The following is a 15,783-nucleotide window of genomic DNA, read 5'->3' on the forward strand; positions in this document are numbered from 1 at the left end:
CCGAACACCTAACTTAGGAGCAATCAGCTGGGGCTCAGCCCATCACAGGCAGCTAACTGCTCAGCCCAGGTTCAAATAGGGCAAATACCAACAACCTATCTGATTGCCTTGTGACTCACTTCTTTTCCTGTCCAAAAAATGCTGCTTACTCTACTGTGGGGCGCTGCTCTCCCATTACTCTGGTACCAAGGGATGCAGGGGTCGTCTGGTCAGTTGGAGCCCTGAGAGACTCAACTCATTTAATCTTAGAATGGTTAGAAAATCTGACTGGTGGTTCTGTATTTTTGATTAGTTAAAAAAAAAAGGGATAACTGGGTAACACATTAACTGTGGTAGCATGTTATTTATGATTTAATAAAAGATTGCCTGATGTATCAGAATGCAAAGTCAGCCACACTGGTTAGCTATAGAAGCTAGGTGGTGGTGGTGGTGGTGGTACCATTGAATAACCAAAAACCACCCACCCCACCTCTTGGGAATGTGGGCATCATGTTCTTAAAGTTACTTCCTGTTGTCTGGGGGTGATCTTTAGGAGATCCTGAAAAGGAAAATTTGGGGTTAACTGTCAAGCTGTATGGTTTTTGTTTTGTTTTGCCCAGCCTCTGCATAATGGGAAAGTGCAGGTCTTGTCTCAAGTCCTGGATAGAATAGTCTGTGAGGCTGGATCATCTCAGCTAGCTACCTCGAAATCATCCTGAGCAGTGTCTGTGAGGCTGGATCATTATCTCACCATCAGCTTGAACCCCAATAGCTATCTCTAGGTTTCTATTCTTCGTGTTTCCATCAACTTTGATGGCTAAAACCACTTCCAAACATGGAATGCATGTGGGTACCTGAGGTAGAAATAACAGGGAGGGTGTGGGAGGGAATTAGACTTTAAAATCTGGAGGCTTCTTAACGAATGAGAACCTAAACATAAGAGACAGAGGACCGGGGTTCAAATCCCAACCCAACTACTGATTAGGAGTGTAGCCCAATTCCCTTTACAGTTACTAGTTCCCCAATACCTGGAATGAGGGCGGACGCCATATGTCTAAAGTCCTTCCCAAATGTCCAATAACTGTGCCTTGTATCTCTAAGCTGGACAATGCTAGTCTTCCTGGAAGCTTTGCCAAGCAAAGCAGGACATGAGGGTACAAACAGGAAACCTGGCTCCTCCCACCCAGCATGGCCCGTGCACCAGTGAATTTGTCCCCCTCTCCCTGTGACCAGCTGTTCAGTCCACAGGGCTATCCACCTTTCTGCGTGATGCTGGTGATTTTAGCCTTATTGTGTCGTGGATATGCTCCTGGGTCTGTCGGCTGCCCTGCTCTAGTGATCACAGCCATGGTGTCGGAGAAGCCGGAGGGGACAGATGTGCTGGGCGCAGTGAAGACACGTGTATCTGGGGTCTCTCTAAGGGACATTCCTGCATCTAGTTCATGCTTTACTGGCCCCAGGCACCAGGGACAGGACGGAAGGAGGACTGACTGTTAACTCTGTACCCCTGTGGTTTACTGTGAGCAAGTTGCTGAATTCTCCTAGCCCTGGCTTTGCCTGCCTACAAATCCACGGCCTGATTGAGAAGGTGAAATGCCACACCGTAAGTTTAATGTTTTTCTATAAAGTCTGACCCCCCCAGGGTTCCTAAATAAATAAACATTTGTCTCCTTCCTCTTTCTTTGGAAGGGGGTGCTATGATGCTCTTGGGCTGGGAAAGATTATTACTGGAATGATGTGAGAGAATATCCATATTCTCAAGAAATAAAATGAGCAGTGTTTTCAAGCTATCGCTAAATGGTGATTCGGGGAGGAAAATGCCTATCTGACTGACTGACAGACAGACAGACAGACAGACAGACAGTGAGACACAGAAAAGAATGATAAAGTAAATTGCAGGAGAGAAAGGAATACTGAACCCTGCCTTCCTGCCTGGCAAGAGTTGCACAAGAATGAATCCCTTATGTCTCTCTCTCTCTCTCTCTCTCTTTTTTTTTTTTTTGTCAGTTTGAAACATATTAAAAGGTATCAGTTTTTTCCAAGAGGAGCTCTGGGGTAGAAACAGATGGGTTTTAAGGAAATGCTTGGCTCTCACCAGCCTGCATTTTGGCTGTGAGATGCTGATGGGCTCAGTTCACACCCACCAGGAGCTCTGCTGCTGAGCTCCCAGGACACACTTATGAGACAGGTGCACTTGAGACTGTGCAACCCAAGGTCAGGCCTCTCAAAGAGCTAAGGTGTCAGGGCTGTAACCCAAGCCCCAATTACCAAGCTGAAAGGACAGCCATCCTTTGCCAGCTGGGAGGCACTGACCTCGGATGACCCCGATCGGTGGCTTGGTCTGTGTGTGCTGACGCGGCTTGGGCTTCTCGTCTGCCCGGTGCTGCTTCTAATGGTTCTAAGGCTGGACCCCAGACGTCTCAGCTTACCGCAAATCTTTTATAGCTAGGCGGAAATGTGAAAAGACCAAACAGACTTGGGGCTGCAGGTTCTGAGACCTTTCAATGCCCTTTGTTTGGCTGTGTGTGTGAGTGCAAAGAGATCCTGTTCAAATACCTCAGCATTACAATAAGGTCATGGTTCAGGGCTGCAGGCCTGAGGGGGAGAGAAGCTTCCAGAGTGTTTCCTGCAGCTACAGATGGTAGATTCTGCCTTCGGGGAACGATTTCTGGGATCCAACTAGACGTGCTTGGGTGATGTCATTTCATATGACATCTGCTGGTTGAGTACAAAATGCATATGACTAGGGACAAAGGACAGACGCTGATGTTATACGACTGTGATTCGGAGCAGGGAATGGACGTGGGTGTGGATTCCATAGCTCTGTGTCGTGAATTAACGTGACGCAGACATAGATGCTGCTCTAACAGACACTCCCAAATAGTTCATCGAGCCTACTAGGATTGACTACAGTACATCAATTTTATCGGTGTCAAGGATTTGTCTGTGGCTACCAGACAAATGTGGTTCCCATTCTGAACAACTTTATCCCCATAAACTTTAGAGTCATAGAATATCAAAAATGGAGGCTTAGCAGGGCATGATGGCACATACCTTTAATCCCAGCACTCAAGGGGCAGAGGCAGGTGGATCTCTGTGAGTTCAAGGCCAGCCTGGTCTACAGAGTGAGTTCCAGGACAGATAGGGCTACATAGTTTAGATCCTGTCTCAATAAGAAAATAAGACAAGGCTGGAGAAATTGCTCAGAGGTTAAGAGCACTGGCCACTCTTACAGAGAACTGGCTCAATTCTCAATTCCCATGATCCACACGGCAGCTCACAACTCTCTGCACTCCAGTTCCAGAGGATCTGACACCCTTTCCCAGCTTCCTGGGCACCAGGAATGCGTGTGGTGCACAGTCAGACATGCGGGCAAAACACCCATACACACAAAGAAACTAAATTTCTTTTTTTAAAAATGAAAATTAGGTGGTAAAATAAACTGTGTCCTATGATCTGATTTTGAAGTACCTTTTCTTATTAAACTACCTACACATACGAGTTGTGGTAAATGTAGCTTGTCTCCTGTTTTCTCTACAAAGTAGGATTTTCTATTTATATGTATGCTAATGTTAGAATTATTTCACATCATGGTGTATTGCTTGCTTTTGTAACAAGAGGAAAAACAATAAAGATTTATTGAAAGAATATTCTAAAAAAAACAAAATAAAACATGCCTAAGCACCCTGTCTCCTGGGTATCAGTCTCTGTAAATGAAGCTGGTTGTTTGGGCTAAAGGGACAGAAGCAATGACAAAGCTAGAACAGAAACAGGAAGGGGACAGCTAGTGTGGCTACACTAATCCTCAATCCTCAAGCATAAAGACATTGGGAGACTCATGCTCTGAGCCGTGGATTCAGAAGGCCTGGCAGGACAGACGAATGTTCTAGAAATGGCCAGCAATCCAAGGGACAGCCTATTCCTTAAGCCTGCAGCCTTTCCTTACTTATGAGTGCCTGGAACACAGATTATTGGTGAGAAAGCAAAATTCGAATGATTATGTACCATCCCACTAAATAAATGTGAAGATGACTATGATACTGCTACACTCAGACAAAGTGTGTCTTTTAGCAGGTGCAAGAAGCCTATTTAGAGCCTGAGGCGTCTGGATGGCCCTTCTAGAAACCTGATTACTCTGTTTATGATGACTAAGACAGCCAAGGAGAAGCCACGGCTCTGTCAAATAGCTCAGCCCAAGTAAGTGAAAGGCAACACCTATGTCTGGGGACCCTGGATAGAGGGGAAGGTCTAGGGGCACACACAAATCACACGCCACCAGCAAAGCAGACAACTGTCACTCCAATGTCCCGTCTATCCAAACAAACACGGAGAGGAAAGACTCTGACTAGCTTAGACTCTGGGCAAGCTTAGATTCAGCCCAGCTGAGGCCAGACGTTTGCAGCAGCTGCAGATGGTTTTGTGGGGGTTTGAGATTTTTGTGGTGGCCCGGGTATGTTTTGCACTCCCAGCCCCCCAATCACTTTGTTCTCCTGCTTAGAAACAGGGGCTTTCAGAGTAGCAATGGGTCTTTGTTATTCCACAAACAATAGGGGTCCCACTGTGACAGTCTTGGTTCCCTCTGGTTTTGCTCAACAGAATGTGTTCCTGGAAAGACGTAAGTAAATGACTCAGAAAGCAAAGGCCCCGGTATAGCCTGCATAAGACATGATTGCAAGGACAAATGCATCATAGCCCCCCTGGGCTCTCCGAGGGAGACTGTCAGTCTGAGTTTTTTTTTCAATAAGCATGGATTTTGTAAAGAGAAATGTATACCACACAGGAGAAGCTTCTGGAAACTCGCTGGAGCCTGGCAAAGTCTCCTTTGGTGAGAGTAGCCACCCTCGGATGAGCTGGATGCCTCCTCTGGAGGCATCTATAAGCTGGGGCAGAAGTCGATGTCTGCTCTGAAGGGCTGCCCCCAGCCTTCACGGAGCCTATGAGACAGTCTCCGTGGCAACTCGGCTTCTCTTCTACTGCTCCCAGTTTTGCATTTCTGGTTTCCCAAAGAGAGGTTCGCTTTCCTTTGATTCTGGTTGGCAGGACGAGCTAACCGGCCACCAGCACCGGACAGAATGCACTGGCAATGTAGGAACTGGAGGGAGTCCTTGATCCCTCAGATATCCCTGGGGAGGTCCATGTGACCAGCAAGACATCGTGACACTCAAAATGATAAAAACAACCAAATGATGCTCTCCCCTCCTGCTGGGGTCTACAGAAAGAACCCCAGAGGCCGAGCTCATCCTGGGAGACGCTGCAGGGCAGAAGAACCGGATACCCCACATTCTAGAAACTTTACATTATCCCCTGGCTGCCCAAGGCTGGGGGAGTCCCTGCACCCCTAAGGTTGCCTCAGCCACTCCTCCCAGGGAGTTTGTGGGCTGGGGCATAGGGAGAAGGAAGAGAAATTCACCAAGAAGAATCCCTGCAAGGAGGAGCCCCCGAGAACCTGGAACCTCACCCTGACTAAACCAGTGTGGCTCAGTAGTGTGTGTGGGGGGGGGAGTCTCCCACACCCAGAGCCTTAAACCACCTCCGTTTTCCAGCATTGTAACCTCAGGAAGGGCACCAAGTCTCTCTTGGTCCTAGCTCCTCAACTGTACAATAAAGTAATAACAGTGCCTACCTGTAGGGCTGTCTGGGGGACTAAATGAACTAGTATGATGCAGAAAGGCTAAGAACACATTAAGAACAAGAGAAATGTCAGCTGTAGTTTATAGCATCTGGAGTCTCCATCTCCCGCTAGCTGCCGTAGAGAAAGTCTAATGTTTTACAAACTCCTCGCCTCTAGCCAGTCAGGCGGAGTAGTACTCAGAGATTTTTTGTTTTGTTTTGTTTTTGATTAACACAAAAGGTCAAAACCATTATTGATGCACATCACCACAAGGCTCATGTTTGCCTGGCGTGTATATAATTTAGAGTGCTTCCTGGGAACCTCTAGTCATCTAAAGAGAAGCAGATACAACAAGGCACATCAACCCAAGGAGAACCCTGATATGGGAACCGGCAGAGTCACAGCTAGCACGAAGTGGTTTTCAAACCATTCTGGGTAGCCAAAGTGGGAAGAAGGACTCATTGTCCTGTAACAACCACTGTTAGAGCCGGCGTTGGTGGCGCACGCCTTTAATCCCAGCACTCGGGAGGCAGAGGCAGGCGGATCTCTGTGAGTTTGAGACCAGAGCAGGTTCCAGGACAGGCTCTGAAACAACACAGAGAAAGCCTGCCTCAAAAAACAAACAAAAACAACAACAACAAAAAGAAAAACCACTGTTAGCTCTGTACCGGACAGTATGCAAAGCTCTGCCACACACACCGTCCGTGTACGTGACGGACACCCTGTGGTCCATCCCAAGCCTCCCTGTCCCTCAGCCTTGGACACTGGGCTAGAAGGGTCCAAGATGTAAGGCATAACACAAATAAGTTACAGGCCACGGGAACACTTAGCAGTTTTCCCTACTTCTCAAAGTCATCATCTGGAGAATCACTGTCCTATTCAAGGAGAAAGAGGATGGCCCGCCTGTGGCCCACAGCTGTCAGCTCCAGAAGTAAGACCTGAATTTAGATCTCTTGACTGCTCAGCGGCCCCCACCGGAGAGTAGGAAGGATGCCTGGGACAGACTGGGAACTGTCCTGCTCATGTCTCTCACAGCCTCTTCTAAGTTTGCCCACAAGGGGCTCAAACGAGACCAGTTCTTCATCTTATACACCAACCTCAAGGTGGGGTCAATGTGCCAGCTCTGACACCAATTACCTGCCACCCAACCCAGCCTCCGCCAGCCTGGTCGGTCTCCTTCTTTTCGGTACCCGGAGGGAGGGCCCCAGCACATGGCGCAGAGGTGACTCGGTGGCCCATACTGCCTGGGAACAGTGAGGAGCAAGACTCAGAGTACCAGACCACATAAGCGGTGACTCGACTTTAAAAAGGGACAGACCTAATGGAAACCATGTGTTGCTCTCCTGGGACTGACCCAAGGCTACCTTGATCCAGGCGTGGCTCTGAGACATGAAAGCGAGTGACAGAAACCACAAAGTTAATTTTCACTGAAGCGTGAATTCTTCCTAAAGGACTTCTGCTCAGCATCATGGATAAATAGAAATCTGGGCCAGGTGGGCCTGGTGTTTGGCTATGACTGTCACTCACTCCTGACCTAGAAGCTGTTCCACACAGCTTGCCTTTCTGATGTTTTGTACAGATGCACCCGACACATGGAGAGACAGCACATGGAGGCCTCCCAGCAGAGCTCGTGAGGAGAGAGAAGGAGGCCACAGCTGTCCTCAGATTAGACAAGCAGAGGCAATGGCTCAGATGCCCACCAGACGCCCTCTGAGAGGGCTTGGCCACGTGCATTTGTTTTTCAGCTTCGATGACGCGTAGAAGGCAGTAACAGAAAAGCATCTGACGCCAAGGAGAGAAAGAGGCGCTACCACTATGGAAAAGGGAAGACACACCCTTAGGGCTTGAAGTACTGAAGTGCACGTTGCAGAGAAAGTGGACAAAGGCCAGTGCTGGTCCCCAAGATGCCCCAGCGAGAAAATGCTGTGGTGATGACCCAAGCTCCGTCCTGGGAACCCACACCAAATGCTGCATGTGGCAGGCTACGTCTGCGCCCCAGAGCTCCGCACGCAAAAGGGGAGTGGAGAACGGCTCTGGAGCTCGCAGGACAGGACAGCTGCCTTGGAGTCCACAGCAGCAGAAGCAACAGAGACCCCACTCACCAGGTGTGCGTCAGCGTGAGCACTGACCCCTGAAACCACTCTCTGGTCACACACACACACCACATACACACATACACACACACCACATACACTATACACACCACATGCATTCTCTCTCTCTCTCTCTCTCTCTCTCTCTCACACACACACATTCATATACTACACACACATTCATTTACCACACATACTACACACACACACACCACATACAGTATACACACATTCATATACTACACACACATTCATTTACCACACACACACACACACCACAAACACACACACACACCACATACATACACATTCATATACTACACACACTCACACTCAAACACACACACATACTCACGCACATTCATATACTACACACACATACTCTTACATACATATACACACATTCTCTCTCTCTTTGTCTCTGTCTCTGTCTCTGTCTCTCTCTCTCTCTCTCACACACACACACACACACACACACCAGTAAAAGTGAACACTTAAGCATCCCCTGCTGGAGTCAGGAACCTGGTCCTACTTGTCACTTTTACTCTCTAGTTCAAGTTTTAGAATCACACTCTCAGCCAAAGGGATCCACAGCAATAAAATATTAACAATTATTTTAAGGGATAGAGAGATGGCTCAGTGGTTGAAAGCACTTCCTGTTCTTCCAAAGGACCTGAGTTTGGTTCCCAGCACTGGCACCAGGTCACTGACAACTGCCTGTCACTTCTGGCCTCTGTGGGCATTTGCATACACATGCCATGCATTGACACAGACACACACTTAAACAACCCAGGGGCGTGCTAAAACAGGGTTTCACCTTGTAGCCTTGACTGGCTTGGAGCTCACTATGTAGATCAGGCTGGCCTGGAACTCACAGGGACAGGCCTACCCAGCAACACATTTTTTTTTTTTGGTTTTTACGAGACAGGGTTTCTCTGTATTGTTTTGGAGGCTGTCGGTCCAGCCTGGCCTCCACAGAGATCTGCCTGCCTCTGCCTCCCAAGTGCTGGGATTAAAGGCATGCGCCACCACCGCCCGGCCCAGCAACACATTTTTAATTGAGGATTTTTAAAATATAAAATCATGCTTTCACCCTAAAAAAATATGAAATGCTAGTCAGCAAGTATCTTTGATTTTTTTTGGAACATTTGGCAGAAAACTTAACACTGGGATCATGGCTGTAATTCCAGCATCTGGGATGCTCAGTCTGGACTAGATGGTGAGTACCAGACCAGGCAAGGCCACACAGTGAGACCTGTCTCTACAAACAAGCAACATCAAAAGAACACAGGGTGCCATCTTCTGTTTCAATACTTGTAAGATGGAAGAACCCCCCCTGCCCCCAGCCTCTGTCTAGGGATACAAAGTCCCTGCCTCATCCCAACCTGCGTCTCTTGGAGTAGACACGACAGATTATGCAATGCTTTGGGGAGGATGAGGAAAATGGAGGAGAAGCTTTTGTACTCACACTCGTCCCCGAGGAAGCCGAAGGAAATGTGGGGTTGGATTGAGCAAAGGTCCTTGGAGTGGCAGCATACGGTGTCCCAAGATTTGAGGCATAATCTGAATGATAAAGGATACCAGGGTTAAAAGAGCCGCAAATGTAACCTTCAGAATGCATAACTGGGGAGATGGCTTGGTTGGTTAATGACTGCCTCGCAGGCCTGGGGACCCGAGTTCTATCCCTAGACCTCACATAAAACGGCAGGTGTGACAGAACTTGCTTGTACCTCCAGTGTCAGGGAGGCAGAGACAAGAGTGTCTCTGGGGCTCCCTGGTTGAGCTGGAGACCAATGAGAGGCCCTGCCTCAACACACACACACACACACACACACACACATACTCACACACACATACTCACACACACTCACACTCATGATTCAGACACACATGGGAAGAGAAAACTGTAAATTTTCTCTTGCTATTCTTATTAGTGTTTGGCATGATGACACCTCTGGTCTTGCTGTAACCGGCATAGTGGAGGGTCTGAACCGTCCCAGAGAACATACTTGGGATGCACTGTCTATACATGCACAGGAAGTTCATACCCAGGAAGTATTATCTGTGCACACACAGGAAACTCATATCCAGGAAGTCCTGGATCTCAACAGTGGAATATAAACCTAAGGATGATGATTCTGAAGGCCCCTTCCACTCACCCTCATTTCCAGTGGGGTTATAACCAGCTGTGCTGTTTGGGGAGGCACACAGTGTCCCCTCTGCTGAAGCAAGTATACACCGGAGGCCAGCACTAGAGGAGAGTCAGACAATCAGTTTCTTCAAGAAGGTAAACAAAACATGACTATATGACCCCAAATTCTGCTATGTATAAAATACCCAAAAGCTGAAAATCACATGCAGCTTAAATACTCATGTGTAAATAAAATAAATATACAAAATAAACAAAGACTCATGTTTGGCTGCTCACAGCCTTTGTCACCATGGCGTGAAGTAGAAATGGCTCATGTGTCCATCCAAAAGATCAGTGGACACACTGCATGTGCATATAAGAAAGTGCACCAGTGGACACACTGCATGTGCATATAAGAAAGTGCACCAGTGGACACACTGCATGTGCATGTAAGAAAGTGCATCAGTGGACACACTGCATGTGCGTATAAGAAAGTGCATCAGTGGACACACTGCATGTGCGTATAAGAAAGTGCACCAGTGGACACACTGCATGTGCATATAAGAAAGTGCACCAGTGGACACACTGCATGTGCGTATAAGAAAGTGCATCAGTGGACACACTGCATGTGCGTATAAGAAAGTGCACCAGTGGACACACTGCATGTGCATATAAGAAAGTGCACCAGTGGACACACTGCATGTGCATATAAGAAAGTGCACCAGTGGACACACTGCATGTGCATATAAGAAAGTGCACCAGTGGACACACTGCATGTGCATGTAAGAAAGTACATATTGTTTATGTGTGCTGATGTAAGCAAGCCTCCTAAATACGGCAAGTTTAAAAAGCCAGGCACGAAAGGCCATATGCCATGGGAGTGCATCTACAGGAAATGTCCAGGAGAGGCGAACCCATAAGCAGAGAAGACTGGTCCCCAGGGGCTACCGGAGGGAAGGAGGGGTGGATGGTAGTGAGACTGGCACAGTCGCGAATGTGCCAACTGCCGCTTAGTTGTAAGATGGCAGTGACTCCACAATAAAGAAAGGGGAGGCCTTTGCAAAAGCTTTTTCATCAGCCGTGGTTGGATACCACGCATGCACTGGACTGCTTTAACCACGCTTAAGGGCACAGTTCTGCAGCACTGAGTACAGTCAGGCTGCTGCACAGCCCCGCCCCCTCCCCACCCCCCAGCCACAGAACCCTTCCCTTAGAAAACTGAAACCGTGCCTGGGAAACACCTACTCTCCGTTCCCACCAACCCCGGCCTGCTTAGTTTCCAAAATACCTCAGGGAGTGGAATTTTACAGCTCAAAGTTGTGTGTGTGTCAGAGCTTCCTTCCTTTTAAAGACTAAGTAACACTGCATCGGGTGGACAGCTCACGCTCTTTTCTCCGTTCCTTACTAACAGGCCTCCCCGTTGCTTTCACTTTGTGGCTAAGGTGAACAACCGGAGGCCTTGTGGTTGTCTGCTCTTCATCCTAGGACCTGGGACCCGGCCCTTCCAGCCTCTGTCGCCTCTGTTTCTGTGCTGGTCAGCACTTGACAGTGCCCAGGTCCACAACAGCTGCAGGGCCGTCACACCTCCTAACCCTGTTCTGTCTGGGGGCCGGGGGGAGCTGCCCTCACACGGCATCCTCAGTGAGGTCTCCCTGGTTGTGCCATTTGCAATCCAACCGAGAGTCACATGCACACTCGCATGCTCCCCATCCCTCCAGCATCGCATTCTCCTTGGCATTTACAGCAGGAGCAGCTCATGCTCTTGCATTAGGTTGCATTAAGTGGATGCTTCCGGAGGCAGGGGCTTCTTCCCCTGCTGGGCTTGGAGAGCACACATGTGGGACTATCACGCTTGGGGAGCACACACGTGGGACTATCACCCTTGGGGAGCACACACGCGGGACTACCGCGCTTGGGGAGCACACATGGGGCTACCTGGACAGCACTTACCTTTCAGAGAAGAGCAGGCATTTCTGGGCATGCAGCTTCCCTTTCACGTGCAGCTCCCAGTCCTGGATGAGAAGACCAGAGAACGGGGAGACAGAGGGTACCAGTTACTACAGCCAGGCAGCCAGGGAGCTCTGATCGCCCAGAGACTGGGCCGGTAGACCTCATCTCCATTTCTTCCCTCCTCCCCATCGCAGGTGCTGCTTGACATCCGCCAGTCTGTCTTGACAACCCTGTATCCGTCTTACGTGGCTACCCAGACTTGAAGTCCGATTCCCTCGTCTCCTCTCAGTAGACTTTGGACCCATCCCTCCCTCTGACCTCGAGCTCTTCCTCTCCTCAGAGAAATCCCACTCACTTCTTGCTCTATGGTGTAGTGCGTTCCAACGCCTCAGAAAATGGTATGCGAGACAAGACCTCCAGCCCCTGCTGGCTTCGCTGCTGTCACTGTGTACACACTACAAATGGGCAGATGTGTCTCACTCAAGTCACAGAGGCACATCTGGATGACACGAGCTGAGCAGCAGTGAAAAATGCCCTGTGCTGTGACTCCCGCTTAAGGAGGAGCTGTATTATGCTCTGGGGCAGGATGGGCAAGGGCTGCTGTGACCGCTGGCTGTGACTGAGTCTCTCCTTTGTCACTCTACCTAGGTGATCTGCTCATATGTCTGGTCCTAATTTTTTCTTACCTGTGAAAAGAAGGTAATGACAGTATCTACCTTTCGAGAACATGGGGGAGCATGCCTACAACCCCAGAATTCAGGAAGGCAGAGGCTAGCCTCAGCTACAAAATGGTCCAAGATCAGCCCCAGCTGAATGAGACCCAGTCTCAAAATGCAATAAATCAACAATAAAAACCAACCCCCTTCCAGTGTCTACCTCATACAGTTACTACTGGCACATGGAAAGAGTAATATGTGCTAACTGCTGCGTACATTTCAATGTTTTGAGACGTTTCATTGCATCACCAGCACCATGGAGCAAACATTCTCCTGTGGGGGTCCTGGTTCATAGCAACATAAGCATGGAGGCAGGGAGGGATCTGCCATGGGGGCAGGGAGGGGCTCAGGAGTCTCTCCCTCTAAACGATATATTTCGGAGTCTTCTTTAACGCTTTATCTGGCCTGAGAATTTATCTTTCGCCCTTGACCTGAAATTGCACTTTTCCCTCTTTCAGACTCAGTATGACACACATAATGAAGGAGTGGTAGCTTCCGGAACATACAAAGAAGAAACGTCTTCAAAGGGAAGTGGGAGTCCTCTGCTCTTTCATCCTTGTAGGAGAAGACATCTCCTACCTGCCTTAGAGCGGGGAAAGGACCCTGATTGAATTCTGAAATTCTTTCAGGGTCCACTGCAGAGAGCCTTTATCATTTATTACAGAAGTAGCAATTAATATCCTAGGCATCAATCCATCAGAATTAACTTCTGTTGGAGAAAACTTGTAAAGTCTGCAGGAAATACAGACTCCAGAATACCTGTTGCTATGGATTTGCTGCATAGTCTTGATATATAGACTATACATTGGGTGCTGTACATTCTCGAAAAGGTCCTGGAGAAAGGAAATTCCTTCTCAGTCAGGAGTAAGCAGTGACAGCCCCCATTGCTTACCCTGAGCCTGGAAGCAAAGGCTCAGCCCTTTCCTTTGATGTAGTATCGGGAGAAAATGTTTATATGGCTAAAGCCATTTCCCTTCCATAGCTTATGCAAGTTGGCACGGCTACTATGATGCTGTGTTTTCAACTATCACAAAAGCAAAACCCAATGGATGCAGTGTTTCTTTTTTATAAATTATAAGCTTCTAGTATTTCCTTTTTATATTTATCCATTGTAAATTTCTAGTTTAACTAACGATATAAACGCAGCTCTACGCACTAACACATCCTTCGCCCACGATCTTAATAGAGGGCCCTGATGACGGCCAGGTGCCCTACAGTCCGTCCTTGGGGCCCAGCCTGCCTTGGGTGACTCACCTTCAAGTCAAACACCTTCTTGTCACAGATGCTGCAGATGTGTGGCAGGTGGAGCGGAGCCACACCGTGGAAGTCATTCAACTCGTGAGCCTGCAGAGGCCGCAGGGACAGCAAGGCCTGCTCCTCCTTGGCCCTCCTCAGGGGGCAGCCGAACCCCTGCTTGCTGTTGTTAAGCCGAACTCCAAAGGCAGGAGGGGTCCTGTCTGCGGTAGGCTCCTCGGGATCATACAACTCGTAGGGTTGGCTGGCAGGTGGAGGCCACAAGTTGGGTCCTGCTGCAATATCAGGCTTGCTTGGGCCGGAGAATCCAGGGGGGCTCTCCCACTGACTGTTTGCACCTTGCAACAGCCCACCAACCTCCCCTTTCATACCCGCAGCCTGTTCAGCTGGAAATCCACCAGCTGCGTGTGAACCTTGGGCACCGGGTCCGTAGAAGTCTTTAGCAAAGGCATCTTGGCCATCCTGTCCCGCGTGGCTGTAGTGCCCTTCATAGGTCACGCTACCTGATGCTGCGGCCGACGCGGAGGCTGGCAAGTAGCCAGGCTGGCCCTCCGTTTCGGAACCGTAGGCCTGGCTAGGGTTGGCTTTGCCATACTCGTAGAACCCTGCACTGGCTGGTGCGGGCCCAGTCTTCCCAATGCCCAGGATGACTGCTGGCTGGGCAGTGGTCTGGGGCATCACCCCACTGAAGGGATGCACCACCACAGCATTGGGGGGCTGACTGGGGAGGCTCACAGACGGTCCTGGGCCTCGTGCCTGGCTGGGAGGCGAAAAGGCAATTGCACTGGAAGGAAACCGGGTACTGGGTATGGTGGCGGCATGTTGGGAAACTCCAGCGGGGCCATGCGGGGTGCTGAGCACAGAAGGGTGCCTCAGCTGGCTGAAGAGAGGCTGGGACATGGCCACTTTGGAGAGGACTTGATTCAGGACCGTGGCGGCTGCAGTGTTGCTGGTGACGGCCGTCTGTGCCAGCTTCAGCCGATGGAGGGTGAGCTGGGCCTGTAGCTGGGCCAGCTGGAGGCTGGCTGGCGAAGGGAGCAGAGGGTTCTGGTTACTGACTGAGAAGGGGCTCTTGTCCAGGAGCTTGGCGGCACTGCAGGGAGACAAGAGGGTCACAGGCATCGCTAGGTTTCAGTGAGTGGCCCCTTTCCCCGTGCAGACAAGACCCTGCTTCACAGATGCTACAGACAAGTGCTCACACGTCAGGAAGTGCCCAGAACTCCAGCAGAGAAGGCTACAGACAGCATGTCCAGTTGTTGAGGACCAGGTCACTGTCAATATCCATTTCTCGCCCCCAAGGGGCTCCCCAAAACTCAGGCACCTTCCCACAGATGGCCCAGTGCTATAGAGATAACCAATGGCTAACAATGCTTCCTTAACACCTACACTCCCCAGTGAGCTCTCCTGCCCATGGCAAACTCTCCCTGCTCCTAACAGCCCCCTGCCTCTCTTCTCAGCGTCTCTTGTCTAACAGCCTCTGCCCCATGGCCAATGCCATATTCCCCTATATAAGCCTGGACAAGACCCTCAATAAACGCGGCTTGACCGGAGAGTCTGTCTTGCTGCCCATTCTTAGTATCTCTTGTTCCACCATTCCAGGTTCCCGTGGGTTCGACCCCCGTTGTGCCCTGCTGGACAGGGCACCAGTCTCTCTGGTAGTTGGAAGCAACCATTACAAACAGATACTTGACCAGCAAAACATCCAGAATTAAAAACACAGATTCCACGATGGGAGATAAGGTGGAAAAACAAAACATAATTTCAGCCAGGTGAAGTGGCTCAGAGCTGTGGGACACCAGGACACAGGGATGCCTCATATTTGAGGCTAGCCTGATCTACATAGCAAGCTCCAGCCAGTCAGGGCTGCATAGTGAGATCCTAAATGATATGTAATGTATCATTCATCTTTGAAAAAGGTGGTTTGGAATGCATGGTCATGGCTGTCATAGCTTCTGACTCAATCATTCTATTGTGAAACTATGTCCTAAGGCAAACTTGATAGTTGAAAATGTTCCTCTGACATTATTTAGTGGTTAAGACAGACAGTGG

General features: G+C 49.4%; 1 protein-coding gene and 1 long non-coding RNA gene across 2 annotated transcripts in view; one reads left to right on the forward strand and one right to left on the reverse strand.

Moving 5' to 3' along the window:
- Positions 1 to 15,783, reverse strand: part of Rbm20 (RNA binding motif protein 20) — a 195,817-nt gene that overhangs the window by 38,597 nt on the left and 141,437 nt on the right. Inside the window, exons 2-5 of the mRNA XM_040742878.1 lie at positions 13,735 to 14,827; positions 11,765 to 11,826; positions 9,843 to 9,934; positions 9,152 to 9,246 (exon numbers count right to left, since the gene is read on the reverse strand). Coding sequence (XP_040598812.1) covers positions 9,152 to 9,246; positions 9,843 to 9,934; positions 11,765 to 11,826; positions 13,735 to 14,827 — 1,342 coding nt within the window. The remainder of the gene's footprint in view (positions 1 to 9,151; positions 9,247 to 9,842; positions 9,935 to 11,764; positions 11,827 to 13,734; positions 14,828 to 15,783) is intronic.
- On the forward strand, positions 1,176 to 12,632 carry LOC121139329. Its single transcript, XR_005876264.1, has 4 exons — positions 1,176 to 1,582; positions 4,051 to 4,176; positions 4,576 to 7,695; positions 11,959 to 12,632. It is a non-coding gene; the product is annotated as an uncharacterized LOC121139329 (long non-coding RNA).

Source organism: Mesocricetus auratus, unplaced genomic scaffold (genome assembly GCF_017639785.1).
Source record: "Mesocricetus auratus isolate SY011 unplaced genomic scaffold, BCM_Maur_2.0 Super-Scaffold_4256, whole genome shotgun sequence".
NCBI classification, from domain to species: domain Eukaryota; kingdom Metazoa; phylum Chordata; class Mammalia; order Rodentia; family Cricetidae; genus Mesocricetus; species Mesocricetus auratus.